At 41.1% G+C, this 24,089-nt stretch overlaps 1 protein-coding gene across 2 annotated transcripts in view; it reads left to right on the top strand.

Annotated features, from left to right (window-relative positions):
- hira (histone cell cycle regulator a) overlaps positions 1-24,089 on the top strand; it is a 129,551-nt gene that overhangs the window by 40,024 nt on the left and 65,438 nt on the right. For both annotated transcript variants that reach the window (XM_073055706.1, XM_073055705.1), the window contains exons 3-8: positions 1,874-1,984; positions 4,099-4,189; positions 4,886-4,980; positions 13,117-13,212; positions 14,021-14,181; positions 19,667-19,834. In XM_073055706.1, the coding sequence (XP_072911807.1) occupies positions 1,874-1,984; positions 4,099-4,189; positions 4,886-4,980; positions 13,117-13,212; positions 14,021-14,181; positions 19,667-19,834 (722 nt within the window). The remainder of the gene's footprint in view (positions 1-1,873; positions 1,985-4,098; positions 4,190-4,885; positions 4,981-13,116; positions 13,213-14,020; positions 14,182-19,666; positions 19,835-24,089) is intronic.

The following is a 24,089-nucleotide window of genomic DNA, read 5'->3' as shown; positions in this document are numbered from 1 at the left end:
TCATTGAAGAGAGATTCCTTTTCAAGCAGTTTGACACATATTCATATATTTTTCTTTACTCATTATTTAATAGGGCTCCTTCTGTGAAACAAATTCCTGCTGTTCGTCTCTGTAGTATTGCAGTTCACTCAATAATTCCAGATTGCCAGCACTTTGAGTAATTGTACTGTTTTTTGGTGTTGGCAAGTTATATTCTTCAAGTGCTTTGCCTAAGTTCTCAAGTTTCTCTTGGAAATACAGAAGAGTTTGTCCATGATGCTTCTCATTGATCATGACATTAGGATCATTGATAGTTCTCCTCTCCATTTATAAGAAATCTTCAGCATTGCATTCTTGAACCGGTTCCATAATTGCTGTGGATTGTTGATTTCAGTGTTTGTTAGTAAGACAACAAACAAATCTCTTGTTGCTCTGGGCATTTTTGTTCTCTCTGCTTCTTCCATAGTTTGCTGCCAATGCTCATCAGCTTGCAAGAATCTTCTCTCTCTGCAGATATCTTTGAATGATGGAAGGATATCTCCATTATGTATTCTCAATGAATCGAAAGATACTGGTCCCTTTATGTCATGAAGAAGTAGTCTAAAATAGTAGAGGTCACCACTTTGTGGAGAAACAGTATACACTCGACCCAGAACATTTGCTTCAAAAGTCCTGGAGTATTCCTCCACTCTTTTCCCCATTCTCCTTCTTTCCCATCTCTTATTAGTCCAAGTGTCGAATCTGGGAATATCCACATCGTACAGGGTTCCTGCAAGTGGATCGCGAGTGCAGATCCATGAATTCTGTTAAAGTGGTTCTTGCCATATCATTATTCAGTTGCACAGCAGCATTATCTCGAAAGAATACTCAATGCTGTTGGGGAAGGTGCACTTGAAGGTGAACAGTGACGGGTACCCTCTCGTGAACTGGAAATCCAAGTATCGATCCAACAGCTTCAGAGGGCCCGATATATCTGCCTGTAAATATTCACTGCAAAAATTGCCTGATCACTCAAAGGTGGAATTGGCTCTGTGAGCATCGTGAGGTGTTGCTGAGGCTGGCCGTGCGCATGCGTCATGGTGTCGCGTCCCGATTTCCATGATGGTGGATCGGCTCTCGGGTCAAAACAGGGCTGTTGATTTTGGCGAATGAACAATTTTATACAAATATATAACCCTGAACTTTGCCTGCATTCTCTAAGTTAGAGCATTTTAAGTCAATTTAGCCAAAAATAGTGCCACTATAATGCACTGTTAGCGTAACTGGAGGTCACAGACAGAGCATGAGAGTTTTAGTATTATATAGGTAAGAGCCAGAGACTCAGCGTGTCCCCTTTCATCATTTGACTTGTAGTTAGATGAAATTCCTGTAATTTTGGCAAATGTACATGTTAAATTGGGGAGCAGGTTATTTTCGTTCACTTTGTTCTTTCTATCATGGATTACAGATTCTGAATTTGCTGGCCATATGTCAGATATATTTGACTTTGTTACAGAAATAATACGATCTTTCTGTATGCATTGGGCTTTAAAGTCCCCACTTGTGCACAGCTGCATAATGTTTATTTCTTTTATTTAGAGATATAGCACAGTAGCAGGCCGTTCTGGCTCAATGAGCCCATGCCACCCACGTGACCAATTAACCTACTAAGTTTTTTTGGAATGTGGGAGGAAACTGGAGCACTCAGAGGAAACCCACAGTCAATGGGAGAATGTTGGTTCCAGCTATTCCTACCCCTTGATTTGTTTTAGTTCCTTGGGTAGTTTCCTTCAGCCATGCTGCCAGACCTTTCCTTGTTATTATGGAACCAGAAAGATTGCTGCTTGAGTTATTTTGTTTTAAAACCTTAACCTATCAATTAAAGTCTTATCAATTATTTCTCTTATGTCTGCAGGGGAGGATTCAGGGAAAGTTGTCATATGGAATATGCCCCCAGTTGTTCGAGAGGAGGATGAGAAGAATGAGGCTATCCCCAAAATGCTCTGCCAAATGGATAACCACTTGGGTACGTGTGAAATATACATGAAAAGTTTCTTTAGAGTCTCACAAAGTTATTGCTGTATATTTCAGTAATATTCCAGTCATTCTAGTCCAGAGAAGGCTCCATTTGGAGGGCTGTATATAATTATAGAACATTGACCTTAGAAGAGTATAGCACAAGAACAGGTCCTACAAGTCAATGATAGCAATTTTGACTATCCCATCTACCTGCTATGGTCCACATCTATCCATTCCATACCTGTTCATAACCCTGTCCACTTGCCTCTTAAATGCTACTATCATACCTGCTGCCACTACTTTCCCAGCAGAGTATACCAGGTACTTAATATACTGTGCAATGAAGTATTTACAAATTCGCCTTGTAAATTTCCTCCTTGTATTTCTAATATTGACATTTCCACCCTAGGAAGCATATTATCTACCATATCTTTGTCTTTCATAATTTTACATACATTCCTGAGCCTCTGATGCTCCAGAGAAAACAATCCAAATTTGTCTGTATTTTCCTTGTAGTTACAACTCTCTAATCCGGGCAACACCTCGGTGAACCTCTTCTGCATCCTCTCCAAAGCCTCCACATGCTTTCTGTAATGCACTGACCAGAATGGCACTCAACACCAAATATGTGGCCTAACCCAAAGTCAGGTACAGCTGCAGTATTATGCTGAATGCCATGAAAGATGAAGGCAAGTGCATCTTTATGGCCACTATTCTGGTGTTGCCAGCTTCAGGGAGCTATGGACTTGCACCCCAAGTTCCCTCTAAATCAGTGTTCCAATGGTCTTGGCTTTTACAGTACACGTTCCACTCGCATTTGATTTCCCCCACTCCCACTTGATGAACAGCATTACTTATTTAGTATTTAGAAATATTTATTTAATTTTCCCTTCCCCCTCCTGTGGTTCTAAAGATAAAGATTTAAAGTTTAGCTTTATTGGTCACATGACTCCTAGACATCAAAACATACAGTGAAATGCACCATATGCGTCAACAGCCAGCATAGTCCCAGGATGTGCTGGGGGTAGCTATGCTTTCTGGCGCCAGCATAGCACTTGTACAACTTGTTAACCCTAACCACATGTCTTTGGAATGGGAGAGTGCACAAAATCCTTACGGATAATGGTGGGAATTGAATCCAGGTCATTGTAATGTGGAATGCTAATTGCTATAGCATAAACTTCCTCCTTTATCCTTGAGTGGTTGTACCTTCTCCTTGTTACAAGCTGATTGATTTTGTCTAAACACATTCACTTTTTGTGAGTTAGCTAATCCTTCAATATATAATTTAAAATAGAGATTCCATATGAGCAAAGCTACTAATTAGGTAGTGAATACTGAATTTTCCAATTTCAGATAACCCACTTCCCCTGTGTTCCACCCACGGTGTCTCTGCCTTTGTTGATTTCTTCAATTTCTTACCCCCTTGTTATGTTGATTTATCACCCTCCCACTTATGGTTCCATCTGTTCTTCATCTCTCTCTTTGGTTCCACCTATCAATTTCTGATCTCTTTGTCTCCCCTCCCTCTCACTTCTTTGTGCCAGCTATTTTCCCTCTACGGTCTCATCCAATGCAGGGTCTTGCCTGAGATGTCAACCAAATCTCTGTCTCCGCAGGTGCTGCTTGACCTGCTGAGTCCTTCCAGCAGTTTAGTTTTTGCTTTTAATTAGGTATATCACTAACCATATTCATTTATCTTACTTTAATGTCAGTAGCTTTTTACTCAAGTAGAATTACATGAGATGCTGTAATCATTTCTCCAACTAAAAGGATGAACATTTTTTGACATTGCTGCTTCTGCTGCTGTATAGTTTCATTTGGACTGTGTTGATTAGATGAATTAATATCTTTAATTATACTAATTAATTGTAAAGCCATTTTTTTTTCATACTTTGGCCATGTTCTCCGTACTTTGGACACAGTGCCTCAATCAGAGGACAACTTTTGCCGCATGTAACTCAACAGGAATGAAATTCCATGTGGGAGAGTCTTCGTAAACATTATTGAATATGTCACTGGCTAATCTTGCTGTGCTCTTGCTCCTTTTCATTAAAATTTTATTTAGTATGCTATGTATTTTTGCATGCTAAATTACACATCTAGTCTTTTTTTTTGCAGCCTGTGTAAATTGTGTGCGTTGGTCTAATAATGGTTTATACCTGGCATCGGGTGGAGATGACAAATTGATAATGCTGTGGAAGAGAGCAGCGTGAGTATTTCAGTCCATGTGGTCACTGAGTTTCGCAAGAATATAGACTTGAGTAGCTGTTTTTGTGTTGAGCTTTTGAAAAATAATGATGTCCAGTGATGATGCCAAGACAAATGTGGATTTGTATAAGTAACCAGTGAATCAATCTTGAACTGCAGTGCAGTACTTACAGATGTAACTGTTTTACATAAGCTGATACACTTTATATACTCAGTGGCCACTTTATTAGATACCTCCTGTACCTCCTGTGGTCAAAGTCACTTGCGTAGATCACATTTCTTCTCCATTCTGATGTTTGTTTTGAACAACACTGAATCTCTTGACTATGCCTGCATGCTTTTATGCATTGAGTTGCTGCCACATGATTAGTTGATTAGATGTTTGCATTAATGAGCAGATGTACAACTGTACCTAAAAAAGTGAGTTTTTTACAAATTGATCAAGTACAATCCAAAATGTACTGCTTTGAATTATTACCAAATGGCAAAGTAAATATTTGCAACACATAAATCATTCAAGGCTGCCGAATATAATTGGTTTGAAATGAGATTGGACATAGTTTATAGCATATTTAATAAATTGTCCTATCAATGTATGAAATGTTTTAACATTTTGAAAGTTTATTGATGTAAAGAAACTAAAAGTCATTTTATGACATTTTATGACTTATGATAACCGTGTGACTGTTTTCTGCAGGTATATTGGGCCAAGCAATGTCTTTGGCTCAAGTAGCAAGCTAGCTAATGTGGAGCAATGGCGGTGTGTTTCTATTCTCAGAAGTCATACAGGAGGTAAGAGCTTAAGGTCACTTTATATGTGTCCTGGTGAGTTGGGAAAGTGAAAGATTGTTTTACCTTTCAAATAGATTTTGCGCAATGAAATATGGCAGGTGTCCTTGTCCTTTATGTGCATTATTCTAATTTTTCAAGTATATAATTTTCTTTTAAACCCTGAATAGTATTTGCCTGATGAAGACCAATGGTAAAGTAGTTTACATTATTACAGATATAGATATGAAAATATTGAAACTTTTCTCTTGATTCATATTATATTTTGCTGATTAAAAGCAAATGACTGCTGCTTATTAAAACCTTAAATTTTATAAGTTGTTTTATCATTTGTAGCTTCTCCATATTTCAGAGTTATATGTGTCTAGTTATTTTTGTATGTAGAATACAATTGAGATGAAATAGGAAACAATATCCTCAAGTCAGAAGGAAGTAGGACAGTATCATTGTTTAAACATAGTATGGCTTTAAGTTGCTTTTGATTAACACAAGTGAATTGTATTTACTTTAATGAGCAACTCTTCCATATTCTGGTCATTTTCTACAGTTGATAATCAGCTTCCTACAGAATAAAAATAATTCTAAGCATTTGCAAGAAATATCACTCTCAAATACAGGTGGCTCTTCGTGTCCAGATGAATCCACACATCCTTTGTTGATCTTCTTTAATTGTGTGATTTTAAATGACACTGATTTTTCACATGGATAGCAAATTTGCATCATGCTTAATTTTGTCCTTTCTATTTTTTTGCTTTATTTTGCAATAACCTTTTAAACTATGTTAGTTTTGTCTGTGTTATAACCTCTTTGTCATAGCTCTTTTGTATAAGAAATGATTTTTGATTCACTCTCCTTTTATCCACAAATCCATGTGGTGTATTCTATTGAAAGTCATGTAATGTGTACTGTATCCACATTGTTATTAAAGAGCTTCTATTGGTGATTTTTGAACTCAATCTCATTATAACCTGAGATGCAGTTCCTTTCCTTCTATTGAAATTGGCTAATTTCCAGTGCACTGTCTTTTTCATAGACTTTATAATTGCCTATTTTCAATGTGAACCGACAGGTGAAGTCACTATTTCCCCTTCAAGTCACTTTCTTGTCCCATTATTTGCACTGTTAGCAAGTGCAAACTGTTCAGAATTCCATTCAGTGGTCTTCCTCTGTGGTCTTTAATTATAAGTGTACTCTAATTGCACAACTTGATTGTCACAATCATCATGTTGGAATTCCCTTTCTTTGGATGAACTTGAGCTTGTTAGGACTTTGGCAGAATCCAGTGAAATCGTACAAATGGTTACAGTGGCAATTTTTATGTTTCCAGAGAGTTTCACCAATAGTGTGTAATTTTAAATGACACTGACCAATAGACCAATAGAGTTTGCAATGAGAAAATGTTATGTGACTTCTCATCTACCTTGTGCGTGTATCTACTGCTTTCAGTTTTTGTCTTGCTATCTCTCCTGAAATCTGGGATCCACTGGATATATACCACTCTTGCACAATCCAAAGTCATGTTCTCTCCAGATTTTGTCACGTCCATTCATTTTGATAAGCTCACTTTGCTTCCTGCTCAATGCACTTGTAGTTCTCAGTGCCCACTTTGCTCTTCAGAACTTGTCGCTTTGTCCTTCTCTTTGAGTGCTTTACCTCTTCTTTGTAGCATGGCAAGATGGTTAAGAATGTTGTCCAAAATGTTTTTGTTACCCTGCCATGCAACTTCTTTCAGGAAAATAGTGTTACTCTTATAACTTTGTCAAACCTGTTGATTTGGCAGAATTTTTCTGTGCCACAACTTAATAACTAAAATGTCTCCTAAAATAATCCAGTAAGATTCACATAGTTTTGTTTCAATGCTGAACATTGGGATTAATATGCTAGATATTCTGCTTTTCCATAAAGCACTTCCATACTGTTTTGTTATGAGTTGATCTGATTCATTGAGAAACATGAAAGTGTGGGCTCATTATTTGCAAAAGCAGCTCCATCACTTTCATTCTGACCTGAGAGTGTGAGACTCTTGATCGGGGTCAAATGCCTTGTGTCTTTTAGTGATTGACCCACTACTTACTGTGCTTTGTAGGTCTGTTCCCTTCAGCCTCCCATTCTTCACAGTAACCATTTGGTTCACAGTGCTATGGGTCCTAGCTTTGTGTTCTTATCCTTACCTTTGTGTTCAGCTACTGCTCAGTTGGTTGTAACTGTTATCTGAATCAGATGATTATGGATTCAAATCCCATTCTCAGCAATTTGAGTAAAATAACAACCTAGATGCCTCAGTAATTAATAACCACAGGCCTTTATCAAAATGAGCATGTTGAAGTAAAATCATTGATAGCTTTTTGGCAGTAAGCAACTAACTGTATGGGTGTTTTCCAGTCTGGATTTCGACAACAGCATAGCACTGTGACTGTTCTGGTCAGGGTTTAAAATGACATCTGTTTAAACAATGATGATGATAAAATATCAGTTTTGGTTTTACTGGATCTTAGTGCTGCTTTTGACACAGTTGACCGTGGCATATCACTGGACAGACTGGAAGACTGGGTGGGGCTTTCCAGTACTGTCCTAAAGTGTTTTGAATCGTATTTACAGGACAGGGGCTACTTTGTAATGATCAGTAGCTGCATATCTGACTAAACAAAAATGACATGTGGAGTTCCTCAAATGTCCATACAAGGGCTTCTTCTGTTTAACATAACCATGCTCCCTCTAGCTCAAATCATAGAAACATAGAAAACCGTCGGCCCACAAAGTTGTGCTGAACATGTCCCTACCTCAGAAATTACTAGCCTTACCTATAGCCCTCTATTTTACTAAGCTCCATGTACCAATCTAAAAGTCTCTTAAAAGACCCTATCGTATCCGCCTCCACCACCGTTGCCGGCAGCCCATTCCACGCACTCACCACTCTCTGAGTAAAAAAAACTTACCGGTGACATCTCCTGTGTACCTACTCCCCAGCACCTTAAACTGTGCCCACTTGTGGCAACCATTTCAGCCCTGGGAAAAAGCCTCTGACTATCCACACGATCAATAACCTCTCATTGTCTTGTACAACTCTTTCAGGTCACCTCTCATCCTCCTTTGCTCCAAGGAGAAAAGGCCGAGTTCACTCAACCTGTTTTCATAAGGCATGCTCCCCAATCCAGGCACCATCCTTGTAAATCTCTGCACCCTTTCTATGCTTTCCACATCCTTCCTGTAGTGAGGCAACCAGAACTGAGCACAGTACTCCAAGTGGGGTCTGACCAGGGTCCTATATAGCTGCAACATTACCTCTCGGCTCCTAAATTCAATTCCACGTTTGATGAAGGCCAATTACACCATATGCCTTCTTAACCACAGAGTCAACCTGTGCAGCAGCTTTGAGCATCCTATGGACTCGGACCCCAAGATCCCTCTGATCCTCCACACTGCCAAGAGTCTTACCATTAGTACTATATTCTGCCATCACATTTGACCTACCAAAATGAATGACTTCACACTTATCTGGGTTGAACTCCATCTGTCACTTCTTAGTCAAGTTTTGCATCCTATCAATGTCCGCTGTAACCTCTGACAGCTCTCCACACTATCCACAACACCTCTAACCTTTGTGTCATCAGCAAACTTACTAACCCATCCCTCTACTTCTTCATCCAGGTCACTTTTTTAAAAATCACGAAGAATAAGGGTCTCAAAACAGATCCCTGAGGCACTCCACTGGTGATGTCTACAACCACTCTTTGCCTTCTGTGGGCAAGCCAGTTCTGGATCCACAATGCAATATCCCCTTGGATCCCATGCCTCCTTTCTTTCTCAATAAGCCTTGCATGGGGTACCTTATCAAATGTCTTGCTGAAATCCATATACACTACATCTACTGTTCTTCCTTCATCAATGTGTTTAGTCATATCCTCAAAAAATTCCATCAGGCTCGTAAGGCACAACCTGCCCTTGACAAAGCAATGCTGACTACTCCTAATCATATTATACCTCTCCAAATGTTCATAAATCCTGCCTCTTAGAATCTTCTCCATCAGCTTACCAACCACTGAGGTAAGACTCAATGGTCTATAATTTCCTGGGTTATCTCCACTCCCTTTGTTGAATAAAGGAGCAACATCCACAACCCTCCAATCCTCTGGAACCTCTACCATCCCCATTGATGATGCAAAGATCATCACCAGAGGCTCAGCAATCTCCTCCCTCACCTCCCACAGTAGCCTGGGGTACATTTTGTCTGTACCCCAACTTGATGCTTTCCAAAAGCTTCAGCACATCCTCTTCCTTAATATCCACATGCTCAAGCTTTTCAGTCCACTGCAAGTCATCACTACAATCACTAAGATCCTTTTCGATAGTGAATACTGAAGTAAAGTATTCATTGAGTATCTCTGCTATTTCCTCCGGTTCCATACACACTTTCCCACTGTCATACTTCTCTTTTAATCTTTTTATTAGTATTAAAAATATTATGAACAAAATACAATTAAAATATTAATAATGGATTACAAACATATAAACTCCCATTACACATGAAGGAATACATAAACAATGAATACAGTATAAGTAAGCTTTCCCAAACATAAACCATATAGTGTATATATGACTCATACTTGATAGGTCCTATTCTTTCACGACTTTTCCTCTTGCTCTTCACATACTTGTAGAATGCCTGGGGGTTTTCCTTAATTTTGCCCTCCAAGGCCTTCTCATGGCCCCTTCTGGCTCTCCTAATTTCCTTCTTAAGCTCCTTCCCATTAGCCTTATAATCTTCTAGATCTCCAACATTACCTAGCTCTCTGAACGTTTTGTACGGTTTTCTTCTTGACTGGATTTATTTCAGCCTTTGTACACCACGGTTCCAGTACCCTACCATAACTTCCCTATCTCATTGGAACGTACCTATACAGAACTCTACACAAATATCCCCTGAACATTTGCCACATTTCTTCCGTACCTTTCCCTGTGAACATCTGTTTCCAATTTAAGCCTCCAATTTCCTGCCTGATAGCTTCATAATTCTTCTTACTCCAAGTAAATGCTTTTCTAACTTGTCTGTTCCTATCTCTCTCCAATGCTATTGTAAAGGAGATAGAAGTATGATCACTATCTCCAAAATGCTCTCCCACTGAGAGATCTGACACCTGACCAGGTTCATTTCCCAATACCAAATCAAATACAGCCTCTCCTCTTGTAGGCTTATCCACATACTGTGTCAAGAAACCTTCCTGAACATACCTAACAAACTCCACTCCATCTAAACCCTTTGCTCTAGGGAGATGGCAATTGATATTTGGGAAATTAAAATCTCCCATCATGACAACTCTGTTATTATTACACCTTTCCAAGATCTGTTTCTCTATCTGTTCCTCGATATTCCTGTTACTATTAGGCGGCCTATAAAAAACACCCAGTAAAGTTACTGACTTCTTCCTGTTCCTATCCTCCACCCACAGAGACTTTGTAGGCAATCCTTCCATGGTGTCCACCTTTACTGCAGCCGTGACACTATCTCTGATCATCAGAGCCACGCCCCCACCTCTTTTGCCTACCTCCCTGTTCTTTCTGAAACATCTAAAACCTGGCACTTGAAGTAACCATTTCTGTCCCTGAGCCATCCAAGTCTCTGTAATGGTCACCACATCATATCTCCAAGTACTGATCCACGCTCTTGCGTTAAAATAGACACATCTGAAACCTTTGGTCTGAGAGTGTCCCTTCTCTATCACCTGCCTATCCTCCCTCTTGCACTGTCTACAAGCTTTCTGTATTTGTCAGCCAACCTCCTCTTCCCCAGTCTCTTGAGTTTGGTTCCCACCTCCCCCCCAACAATTATAGTTTAAACTCTCCCCAGTAGCCTTAGCAAACCTCCCCACCAGGATATTGGACCCCCTGGGATTCATGTGCAACCTATCTTTTTTGTACAGGTCACACCTGCCCCAAAAGAGGTCCCAATGATCCAGAAATCTGAATCCCTGCCCCCGTTCCAATCCCTCAGCCACGCATTTATCCTCCACCTCATTCTATTGCTATACTCATTGTCACGTGACACAGGCAGTAATCCCGAGATTACTACCTTTGCGGTCTTGCTTCTCAACTTCCTTCCTAACTCTCTGTAGTCTTTTTTCAGAACCTCTTCCCTTTTCCTACCTATGTCATTGGTACCAATATGTACCACGACCTCTGGCTGTTCTCCCTCCCACTGCAGGATATCTTGGACGCGATCTGAAACATCCCGGAACCTGGCACCTGAGAGGCAAACTACCATCCGAGTTTCTTTCCTGCGTCCGCAGAATCACCTGTCTGACCCCCTAACTATAGAGTCCCCTATCACTACTGCCTTCCTCTTCCCTTCCCTACCCTTCTGAGCCACAGGGCCAGGCTCTGTGCCAGAGGCATGGCCACTGCTGCTTCCCCCAGGTAGGCTGTCTTTCCCCCCCCCCAACAGTACTCAAACAGGAGTACTTATTGTTAAGGGGTACAGCCACAGGGGTACTCAGTAGTACCTGACTCTTCCCCTTCCCCCTCCTGACTGTGACCCACTTGTTTGTCTCCTGAGGCCCCGGTGTGACCACCTACCTGTAATTCCTCTCTGTCACCTCCTCACTCTCCCTGACTACGTGAAGGTCATCGAGCTGCATCTCCAGCTCCCTAACTTGGTCCTTCAGGAGCTGCAGCTCGACACACCTGGTGCAGATTTGGCCGTCCGGGAGGCTGGGGGACTCCAGGACTGCCCGCATCTGATACTGAGCACAGAAAACTGGCCTCACACAAATACTGCCTACCTCGCCTCGTCCCATTACTGCCTAAGCCCATTGAGCCAAAGTCTTACCACTCTGCTGCCTCTCACTCCGCTGCCCATTCTGACACTGCCCGCTGGATACGGCGGTCTTCTTTTTAAACCTTTCGTGCTCTACTGGCTGACATCACGCGCCTGCAGTCTCGCCACTCTTTAACCCGAGTAGTAAAAACTCCCTTTGCTCTGAAAAATCATGGTAGTAAGCAACAAAATATCTTACCTTAATCATGAAGATGACACTCAGATTTATGTGTGTCATCAAGTGACTATGGTCCCATATAATCACAAAAAGACTGTATTAAACAAATCACTGATTGAATAAGCCACAATTTTCCTCCTGTCAAAGAAAGAGAAAACTGAGCTAATTGTTTATGGCGTCAGAAAAGAACAATTAAAAGTCAGTGTTCACTTAGAATCCTTGTTGTTACAGACCACAAAACCAAACCAGAAACCTTGGTGTTGTGGTAATGGAGGCTGTCTTAAATATTAACTGCCATATTAAGACAATTACAAAGTCATCCTACTAATCATTAAAAAAATATTGTGAGAATTAAAGAGGTTTATGTCTCAGCAAGATTTAGAAAATCGCGTCCATGCATTTATTTTTGGTAGGCTTGACTACTATAATTCCGTTTTCACAGGTTTCTGTAAAACAAAATCCCTCATACAGCTAAAGCTCATTCAAAATGCTGCTGCTAGAGTCCTCACTAAGGCCAAGAATGTAGAGCATATCACTCCAGTTCTCAGATCATTACACTGGCTTCCTGTCTATCAGAGGATTGACTTTAAAGTATTACTACTGGTTTATAAAGTACTGCGTGGTCTAGGGCCAAAATACTTCTCCGATCTCTTGCTGTCTTATGAACCTTCCTGAGCTCTCAGGTCATCTGGGGTCAGGTCTGCTTAGTGTCCCCAGGGTCAAAACTAAACATGGTGAAGCACTTTTAGCTACTATGCTGCACACATCTGGAATAACCTTTCAGAGGATTTGAAGTCTGCCCCAGCTTTAAGTTCTTTTAAATCAAGGCTTGAAACTTTTCTTTCACTATAGCTTTTAATTAGAATCTCCTGCATTGTAACTTCTATTTATCATATCTATTGTTAGTGTGATTTTATTCTCCCTTATGTATTGTCTGAAATTTGATGTTTGATTTTTATATCGTGTTCTATGTAAAGCATTTTGAATTGCCTTGTGCTTGAAAAGTGCTATACTGTACAAATAAACTTGCTTGCTATAAAGGTTAAAATGTCTTTCCATTGTGCAACTGCCTAGGTGTTGCAGATACATGTATGCATAGCTGTTCTAATGTACAGTATACTAAGTGAGGGATTATGTCTTTGTATTCTAGATGTAATGGACCTGGCCTGGTCACCCCACGATGCTTGGCTCTCATCCTGCAGTATTGATAACACTGTTGTTATCTGGAATGCTCTGAAATTCCCAGGTAAATTTGATGTTCACTTCTATAGTTGTACTGTGGAGAGCATTCTGACAAGCTGCATCACTATCTGGTATGGAGGGGCTACTGCACAGGACTGAAAGAAGCTGCAGAAGGTTGTAAATCTAGTCAGCTCCATCTTGGATACTAGCCTACAAAGTACCGAGCACATCTTCAGGGAGCAGTGTCTCATAAAGGCAGCATCCATTATTAAGGGCCTCCAGCTCCCAGGGCATACACTTTTTTCACTGTTACCATCAGGTAGGAGGTACAGAAGTCTGAAGGCACACACTCAGCTATTCAGGAACAGCTTCTTCCCCTCTGCCATCCGATTCCTAAATGGACATTGAAGCTTTGGACACTATCTCACTTGTTTTTTTAATGTATGTATTTGCAGTATGTATTTGCAGTTTAAAAAAATCTGTTCAATATATGTAATTGACTTTATTATTATTATTATTTTTTCTCTCGGCTAGATTATGTATTTCATTGAACTGCTGCTGCTATGTTAACAAAATTCACTTCACATGCCAGTGATAATAAACCTGATACTGATAAAGGCAGGACTGGACCAGGTGTAAACAGGAATCATCCACAAAGCAATGTTGAAAGCTCATTTTCAGCAAATATATTTTTTCTCTCCAACTCGTGCAGAATGTGTTTCCATTGCAGTCATGATGTTTGGACTTCCAAATAAAACAGCACTATGGTTGGTTATACAGGTTGTGGATGTTGCACTGGTTATTGATAGTTGAGAATGTTATAAGCTTCAAACATGAATAAACTGTGAATGCTTTTCAATGCTTTCTTACAGAAATCATTGCAACATTGCGGGGTCACTCAGGCCTGGTAAAGGGTCTTACCTGGGATCCTGTTGGAAAGTACATTGCATCCCAAGCTGACGACCGGAGCTTAAAAGTGTGGAGAACCATGGATTGGCAGCTGGAGACCAACATAACTAAACCCTTTGATGAAGTATGTATGTGAAACAAATATCTGAACAGTTGTCCAGGGTCTGTAATTCCTGGCTGATGTTTCTCACTCAGGGAAGACCTATCCTTTAAGATACCCCTGGAGTTATTGGTATAGTCACCATGCACCCCTTCCTCCCTGTTCACTCATGCTTCAGCTCAGTATGAGCTGCTGTCTTTTTAATTTATTTCTTCAGTACCATGAGTCTATTTAAGATTAGGGTTTCAACACTATGTCAACTCATAAATTGGATGTGAGATGGAACTATAGCTTACAGCAGTCAACTGCAGTGGATAACATCAATTTATTCAGAAAAATATGTTTAAACAATTAATGAAATAGAACTTGTGAAAGGCGCTACTGCAGTATTTGTCATTACTTATCCAGAAATACAGAGCGTAGAGGGTAGAGAGCTTCAGTTTAATCTTGACCATTTACAGGAATGTGGTCACCTGGTTTGATTGAGAATGCAGTAAAGTTACCACACCTGCTTTTTCTTGGAATAGTGTTTTCACTGTATGTAATTTAAAATAGATGAGCATGGTATGACCTCACACTCTCCCATCCCCCCTGTTGTGATAGGTGGCGTATATTTGCACTTCTATACTTACATGTGCCCAATCTATTGAGACCTTGTGAATGTTATTGCGATCATGGCAAGCCATTCAGAAAGAGGTGTTTTACAGATTTTGAAAGAAAACCTTATGGAGTAGGCAAAGAATTATTGCCCAATCGCTCTCCAGCAGCTTTGCGCACAATAATAACATCAGGGTTGCAGGAACAATAACTTGGAAACAACAAATTTAATGACATATGCCAGTGATAATAAACCTGATTCTGATTATGGATTTATGTAGGAGCTGTAATATTATAAGATTCCAGAATATTACAAGCAAGTGATAACAATAAACACGTTTCCAATATTGAAGTACGGAGATGGATCATCAGAGCAGATAGCCAAACATTTGATCTAAAACTATGTTTTAAGAAATATCTTGAGGCATGAGTGAAAGGTATCTATGAGGATGGATTTAAGCAGGGAATTCTAAAGCTTGTGGGTAAGGCCTTTGAGAGCATGTTAACTGTTGGTGCAACGTTTATAAGATTTGAAAGAGGTCAGATTTGGAGGAGCTCAGAAATTGCAAAACATTTGCAGCCTGGAGGAGATTTTGGGAGAAGAGAGATTTAAAAAAAAAACAGAAGAAAACTTGTAAATATGGATAAGGGTTTTAAAATGGAAGCAGTTTTGGATTGGGAGCCAATGTAAATCAGCAAGTATGGAGTCAAGGCAAATGTTCTTTGCAATTAATTTAATATTAGTCAACAGAGTTTTAGGCAAACACGAGGAAACCTGCAGATGCTGGAAATTCAAGCCACGCACACAAAACACTGGTGGAACGCAGCAGACTGGGCAGCATCTCCAGGAAGAAGCACTGTCGACGTTTTGGGCCGAGACCCTTCGTCAGGACAAAGGGTCTTGGCTCGAAACGTCGACAGTGCTTCTTCCTATAGAGTTTTAGGCAAGCACTGTTCTACAGACCAGAAGACAGAGTGTTACTAGAGTGGCATTGGTATGCCCAGATGCCCAGTTGTAGAAATAAGAAAGACATGAATGGTCTCAGCAGTCAATGTGCTGAACTAGGCCACCCATTAGCATTAAGCAATGTTACAGCAGTGGAAGTAAGATCATGTGGGGGTGGAATGTAGAGAGGGTTGTACATTTCCTTGCACCTCTTCAGATAGGTAGCAGGAGAACAGCATTGTGTTCAAAGTAAAATTTATTATCAGAGTACACACATGTCACCACATACAACCCTGCGATTCTTTTTCTGCGGGCATACTTAGCAAATCTGTAGAACAGTAACTGTAAACAGGATCTGTGAATTGTAAACAAGCTGTGCAAATGCAGATAATAAATACAAACGTTCGTAATTAGCAATAAATAACGAGCATGAAATAACAAGATAAGAGTCGTTAAATGAGTGTAGTTATCCCCTTTTGTTCAAGAGTCCGGTGTTTGAGGGGTAGTGACTGTTCTTGAACTTGGTGGTGTGTGTCCTGAGGCATCTGTGCCACCTTCTTGATGACAGCAGCGAAAAAAGAGCATGGCTTAGGTGGTGAGGATCTTTGATGGATGCTGCTTTTCTACGGTAGCATTTCATGTAGATGTGCTCAATGGTTGGGAGGGTTTTGCCTGTGATGTACTGGGCCAAATCCACTAGCTTTTGTAGTACTTTCCACTCAAAGGCATTGGGGTCCCCATACCAGGCCGTAATGCAGCCAGTCAGCACACTTTCTGCCACATAGCTGTAGGAATTTGCCAGGTTTTTAATGACATGCCGAATCTCCACAAGCTCCTGAGAAAGTGGAGGCACTGTCACATTTTCTTCATAATTACATTTATATGATGGATCTAGGACAGGTCCTCTGAGATAGTGACACCCAGAAATTCAAAGTTACTGACCCTCACCACTTCTGATCCTCCAATGATTACTGATTTGTGAACCTCTAGTTTTCCCCTCCTGGTTTACTCTCAGTCCCTTGGTCTTATTGACATTGAGTGAGAAGTTGTTGTTACTACACCATTCAGCCAAATTTCTCAATCTCCCTTCTGTATGCTGATTCATCACTACCTCTGATACAGCCAACAGCAGTGCTATCATCAGCGAACTTGTATATGGTGTTGGATCTGTACTTAGCCACACAGTTGTTGGTATAGTCAGCCCTCCTTATCCGTGGGTGATTGATTCCGGGACCTCTTGCGGATACCAAAATTCGCGGATGCTCAAGTCCCTTATTCAACCTGTCTCACAGTGGAACCCTAGACCTCATTTAACTTGTCTCAGTGCGGTGGACATTAAGACCTGGTGGTAGAGATCTGAATCTGCAGTGTTTCTGTTCGCGAAAATAATCATGATCACGATTGAAAATAAAGTGGAAATAATAAAGCGATCGGAAAGAGGTGAAACACCATCGGTCATTGGAAAGGCGTTAGGCTACACCGGTCAACGATGGGAGCAATATTAAAGGATAAAAGTCTGCCCCGATGAAAGCTACAATTATTACTAAGCAACGCAGTGGTTTAATTATTGGGTTTTGGGGTTTTGGGTTTTTGATCTTCCACATCAACCCGGCACGGCGGAGAGTGCACTCGGGAGCAATCTGTCCTGAGTCCCGAGAAATTTCGTTCCTGAGCCCGGCGTTGAAACATACGTTCTTAAGTGTTTTATATGCATAGAAAGGTAAAATATATACTATACAGACTAAGGCAAACGTTTGACTAACTGACGCTAAATAATATCGGATGAACCTGTTTCGACTTACTTAGTAAGAGAACTTCCAATTTTTTTTTATCCCGATCCACGATAACCCACGCACATCCTCCCGTATACTTTAAGTCATCTCTAGATTACTTATAGTACCCAATACAATGTAAATGCTATGTAAAATGGTTGTTATACTGCATTGTTTAGGGAATAATGACAAGAAAAAAAGTCTGTACGTGCTCGAACAACAAGAGCTGGAAGAGCACTTCCGGGTTTTCGCAATTCGCGGTTGGTTGAATTTGCGCATGCAGAATTCGCAGATAAGGAGGGCCGACTGTATAAAGAAAGTAGAGCAGGGGGTTAAATACACATCCTTGTGCTGATGGATATGGTGGAGGGTTAGGGTTAGAATATTTTTACCAAACCAAACTGACTGTGGTCAGAAGCAAAGACAGTGTTGTTCATGTTTACTGAGCAAATCTTTGCTCATCCATAGCTGGATTGCAAGCAGGTGTTTTGTGATATTCAAAGTGGGAGGGATCCTGAAAGATGGTGGTGAGACATTGCTGTATGTCTTGCTTCCTGATGATACCACCAAGAGCTGGGAAGTAGATGCGAAATAGAAGAGGACCAAAGACAGATTCTTGAGTTGGTCCACAGGCAGGTAGGGCTATGAGAAGAGGAACCCTTGTGGATAATTGTTTCACAGAGATTTGAAACATAATAATAGAGTCAAACAAAGGCAATTCTATAAGAGGAAATATTTTGAATGATGATGTGCTCATCTAGGTCAAAGTCTCCAGATCACTAATTGAAAGAGTATCTTTCACAGTTATGTGGCAGTGTACGAAATGTTATTGAATGTATTTAGGTGTTCCGTTGTACAAATATGGTGGGCTCATTATTGGGAGCAGTGAAGGACTTTGTAAAGGAAGGAGCAACTGGAAATGGGCTGCTAGTTTGCAAAGATACAGAAAATGGGTGGGCGTTTGAGCAGGGACTTCATGTTAATGGGGGAGTGAGACAGATTCTAAGAGAAGCATTAATGTATCAGTTAACATGCATCATGGGAATAAAAGGATTTGGACTGACGGAATCGCAGTTGTTTTCAAGGAGGTGGACAAAGTGGGCTTTGAGAAAGCCAGTCAGTAGATATAGAATCTAGGGAAGCATGTGGTTTCAATGCTTGGAATGTAGCTCATCCATGAAGAATTCATCAGGAGAGGGAGAAAAATGACTGTCAAGTGAACTAACTGTTCTAATTTTGACAAATGAAAATGCAGAAGCTTTCTGCATTGGTGAAGGTGGAGAAGCAAGGAGGGTGTGGAGTGGAGATCAGCTCTATTCTAGAGCCCTGGTTTCTATCTCTCTTGAGATATCATCATCAATTATTTTGTGTTTCTTAAGATGCAGAATCAGCTATATTACAATTACTGGAAGATTCTCTGAACAATTACTCACATATAGATGATTACATAAAAATCTAAAGCAGCATGGAAAGTTACATTAGAAGAAAAATAACAATTTTACACTCTAGTTCAACAGTTGCCCAACCAAAATTTTATACAGCTGTAGCATGACTTTACTACTTTTATACTCAATGCCCTGAGCAATGAAGACAAGCATGCTGCATGCCACCTTTACCACGCTATCCATTTTTATTGCCAGTTTCATGGAGTTATGCACTTAAGCACCAAATTCTTCTGTATATCACTTCTGCTAAGGGTCCTGCCATTTCTGTACATTTTCCTCTTGCATTTCGTCCCAAAATACAGTACCGTACACTTGTCTGGATTAAACACCACTTTGCTATTTTCTGCTCAAACTTCTGCATAATCTATGTCCTGCTGAATCTTTCCTGACAACTTTCTTCACTGCCCTCAGCTCTTCCAGTTTTCTTGTTCTGTGCATATTTATTAATCAGACCACGTACATTTTCATTCAGATCATTTATAATTATCACCAGCAACAGAGAGGTCCAAGCATTTCTCCATGTGGACCACCACTGGTCACAGACAACCAGTCAGCATAATACCTGTTCACCATTACTTTATGTTTTCAATGCTTTTTTTGAAAGAACAAGAAAAATTATACTTGTGTTTCAGAAGGGATTTTAAATTTGCAAGATGTAAGTTCCATTATTTGGTACGGAATTTGGTGTAACTGATCTTGACTTGGTATATGTTGGTCAGACTTCTTTATTATTTTTGTTCTCTCTTTAGTGTGCAGGCACAACACATGTACTGCGTTTAAGCTGGTCCCCAGATGGCCATTATCTTGTATCTGCGCATGCTATGAATAACTCAGGCCCCACAGCCCAGATTATTGAACGGGATGGCTGGAAGACAAACATGGACTTTGTTGGCCATCGAAAGGCAGTTACTGTGGTGGTAAGTGATCTGCCTCAATAAATCCTGTGGAATAGCATTTGGCAGAATGTGATTTATAAATAAGTGTTCTGATTTTACAGAAGTGAAAAAAGAGTAGGAGGTAGAGAGAGCATGGATTTTCTGTTAAAATAATGATGAGGCTAATGCCATTCACTCTTCACGATTACATATCACATGTGCATCGAAGCCTACAGTGAAATATGGCACTTGCATTAAAAACTAACACACCCCAAAGGTGTGCTGGGGGCAGCCTGCAGGTGTTGCCACGCATTCCTGCACCAACATAGCATGACCACAGTGCTCAGATGAACAACACAGAATGTAACAAGCAAGGAAACAACAGTATAAGAAGCCCTCCCATCCACGCACTTGCACGATCCTTTCACCCCAGGACAGGCCTAGCCTTCAACGGACTTGGTTGATTATCCACACATTGTACAGCAATTTCAGGCAAGAGCAGATGCCCAAGTAAATATGAAAACCTTGAAGTTATTGTTGAAGATGTACCTCCCTGGGAATTACAGAGGAATGAGAGAGGAGTTGGCCTGAATTGATTGGTAAAGAATCCTGGCAGAGATGATGGTGGAGCAGTGAAGGCTCGAATTTCTGGAAGCAATTTGGATGGCACATGATACATACATCCCAAAGAGGAAGAAGTATTCTAAAGGAAAGATGACACAACCATGGCTAACAAGAGAAGTTAAAGCAAACATAAAAACCAAAGAGAGGGTATATATTAGAACAAAAATTAGTGGGAAGTTAGAAGATTGGGAGAATTTTAAAAACCAACAGAAAACTAAAAAAAGTCATTAAGAAGAGAAAGATGGAATAAGCTGGCCAATAATATTAAAGAAGATACCAAAAGTCTCTTTAGATACATAAAATATATGTAACTCTCAGTTCGGCTAGTGGCTTAATATAGGGGATGATAGTGCCTGGCTGAATTTAAGAAATCTCGTTTGGGTGGATGTTGCATGATGTGTCCTGTTGCAAATCAGTACCACGAAATAACAACCCAGGCTACCCACAGGTAGCCACCCCCCACTTCACCTGACTCAGCGGGAGAAAGGCCAGGAGTCTTTTCCTCAGTCAATGGGGAGTTAGCGAAAGGCAGCATATAGCACGCATTCAGGTCCTCACCTCAAACTTGGCCCCTTAGTCACTCAGCTTATCCACTGCTGCCCATTCAATGCCAGAAATTCCAACTTGTGCGTGGGATAGTTTTTCTCGGAGGGCGACAGACTCTGACCAACGAACGCAATGGACCTCAACCTGGTGCCCTGATCCTGATACAGGATGCCCCCAAACCCTCTCGGCTGGCATCCATGTGCAGTACATACGGTTATTGGGGGTCCGCAAAAGCCAGCACCGGCACCTGGGTCAGCAGCTTCTTCAGCTACTGAAAGGCCTCTTCACATTTTGCATCCCACCTCAGTCCAAAGGGCTCAGACGGGCTAAGATACTCTCCACCCTCCTGTCCTTTTCTCCCCCTTCCTTTCTTCCCCAAGGGAGGGTAACTGCACAGAAGCTAATTCAATGAGTGACTCACTCTTGCGTAGCCTTACATGAAGCTCCAGTAGTAACCACAGAACCCGAGGAAGGTGTGCAAAGCGCTCACAGTCTGGGGTCTTGGCCAAGTAGTAACCTCCTCTGTCTTAGCTGGATCTGTAGTTACTCCATCCTGGGAGACTATGTGCCCAACATAGTCCAGCACCTTCAGCAGCCTCGCTTCATGTTCTTCCAAGGTGGATCCAAATACTATGAGGTCATCCAGATATACAGATACCTCAAGCAGGTTCATATCCCCCATAGTCTTCGCCATGACCTGCTGGAAGGTTGCAGGAACTCCCGAGATACCCTGGGGCATCCTTTCGAACTGGAAAAATCCCAGGGGACATATAAATGCTGTTTTCTGTTTATTGGCCTCACTCATGGGTATCTGGTAATATCCACTCCTCAAGTCCAGCACACTGAACCACCGCACCACTCGGGCAGGCCAGTGCGTCTTCAGTACTCAGGATTGTATACTGGTCAGGGATGGAGCGCCTGTTCAGAGTCCTAAAGTCCACAGTTGCAACTTTAACAGTATTTAACAGGCGAATTAACAATTCATCTAGAGTACGAATATCTACCCCACTCAGGGTAATGCTCAGGGTAATCACACAGCATCCAATGGAATCAATCCCAGACGAGTCCCCACAATTGTAACTCTGTTCGGCTAGCAGCTTAATATAGGAATGATAATCTCTGGCCTAGCCAAACTTAAGAAATCTCATTTGGGTGGATGCTGCGTGATGTGTCCCCTGTTAAAGGTCAGTACCACAAAATAACAAAGGGTGTAGGCCTCCGTTAGTCTGGATAGGCCATGGATTTGTGCCTTGGACAAGCCTGGACAAGGTCTTTTTTTAATGGAAGACTGGCAGTTGCCCAAGCTGCAGGTATCCCCTCTCCACGCCACTGATGTTGTCCAAAGGAAGGGCATTAACAAACAGTACACAATTTGCGATTAAACGATTGAGCTTTGTAATTCTTAATTTGACTATATGGTTAGTAAAGAAACAAAAAAAAGGGCCCATTCTCATGAAACAGTCTAACGTGCAAACGTTGGAGTTCACTGATAAGGCCATTTATCCACCAGTGACATACTCTGATTGTTGCTGACCTTTGGATCCTCGCACCAAGAGCACTCCATCGGTGGTCTAGCAACTCTCTATTTGTGTCTTCTCTCCTCATCTCTTCCCGGCAAAAGACTGCGAATTCCTGACTCCCAGACACACAGGAAAGAAAAACATCCTGCTCATTGGCTAACATGCTCTGTTATCTCTAGTCATAACCCAAACATTGCTGCTACAGAGAAACCATTGCCTCAGCAGTGGAACATTACAGAGAAGCTGTTACATTAGCAGTGAAACCTTACAGTGTGTTACATATAAAAGAAACGTGAGAGTGGATATCGGACCATTGGAAAACGATGCTGGAGAGATAGCAATGGGACAACGAAATGGCCAATATACTGATTAGCAGTACGGAGGAAGTAACAGGTGTCAGGGTGCATGAATTGCATGAAGTTACCAAACCTAGAGAGAAGGTTCTTGGGAAACTGAAAGGTCTGAAGATAGCTTAGTCACCTGGACCAGATGGTGTACACCTCAGAATGTTGAAAGAGGTGGCTGAAGAGATCGTGGAGACATTAGTAATGATATTTCAAGAATCACTAGATTCTGGAATGGTTCCTGAAGACTGGATAGTTGCAAATTACACTCTACTATTCAAGAAGGGAGAGGGGCAGAAGAAAGGAAACTATAGTCTGACCTCAGTGGTTGGGAAGATGTTGGAGAAGATTATTAAGGATGAGATCTCGGGTTTCTTGGAGGCACATGATAAAATAGGACATTGTCAGCATGGTTTCCTGAGCAAAATCTTGCCTGACAGATCTGTTGGAATTCTTTGAAGAAATAAGCAGGACAGACAAAGGAGAATTGGTTGAATGTTATGTACGTGGATTTTCAGAGGCCTTTGCCAAGGTGCCACACATGTGGTTGCTTAACAAGCTGCGAGCCAATGGTATTAAGGGTAGATTCTAGCATGGATAAAGCAGTGACTGATAGGCAGGAGGCAAAGAGTGGGAATAGAGGGAGCTTTTGCTGGCCTGCTGCCGGTCACTAGTGGTGTTCCACAGGGGTCAGTGTTGGGACCAATTCCTTTTACGTTATATGTCAATGATTTGGATGATTGAATTGACGGTTTTGTTGAAATGTTTGCAATCGATATGAAGATAGGTGGAGGGGCAGGTAGTTTTGAGAATGTAGAGAGGCTACAGAAGATTAAGAAGGAGAATGGCAAAGATGTGGCAGATGGAATAGTGTCGGGAAGTGTATGGTCATGCACTTTGGTAGAAGAAATGAAAGAGTTGACTTTTCTAAATGGACAGAAAATACAAAAATCCAGGCACGAAGGGACTTGGGACTCCTTGTGCAGGATTCCCTGAATGTTAATTTGCAGGTTGAGTCTGTGGTGAGAAAGGCAAATGCATTGTTAGCATTCATTTCAAGAGAACTAAAACATAAAAGCAAAGATGTAATGCTGAAACTTCATAAAGCACTGGTGAGACCTGCTTGAAGTATTGTGAGCAGGTTTGGGTCTCTTATGTAGGAAAGGATATGCTGAAAGCAGGTTCAAAGGAGATACACGAAAATGATTCCAGAATTGAATGGCTTGTCATATGAAGAGTGTTTATTGGCTCTGGGCCTGTACT

This window comes from Hemitrygon akajei, chromosome 9 (genome assembly GCF_048418815.1).
Source record: "Hemitrygon akajei chromosome 9, sHemAka1.3, whole genome shotgun sequence".
NCBI classification, from domain to species: Eukaryota; Metazoa; Chordata; class Chondrichthyes; order Myliobatiformes; family Dasyatidae; genus Hemitrygon; species Hemitrygon akajei.
Note: the sequence above shows the minus strand (reverse complement) of the source record. Positions and strands in the feature narration are given on the sequence as shown.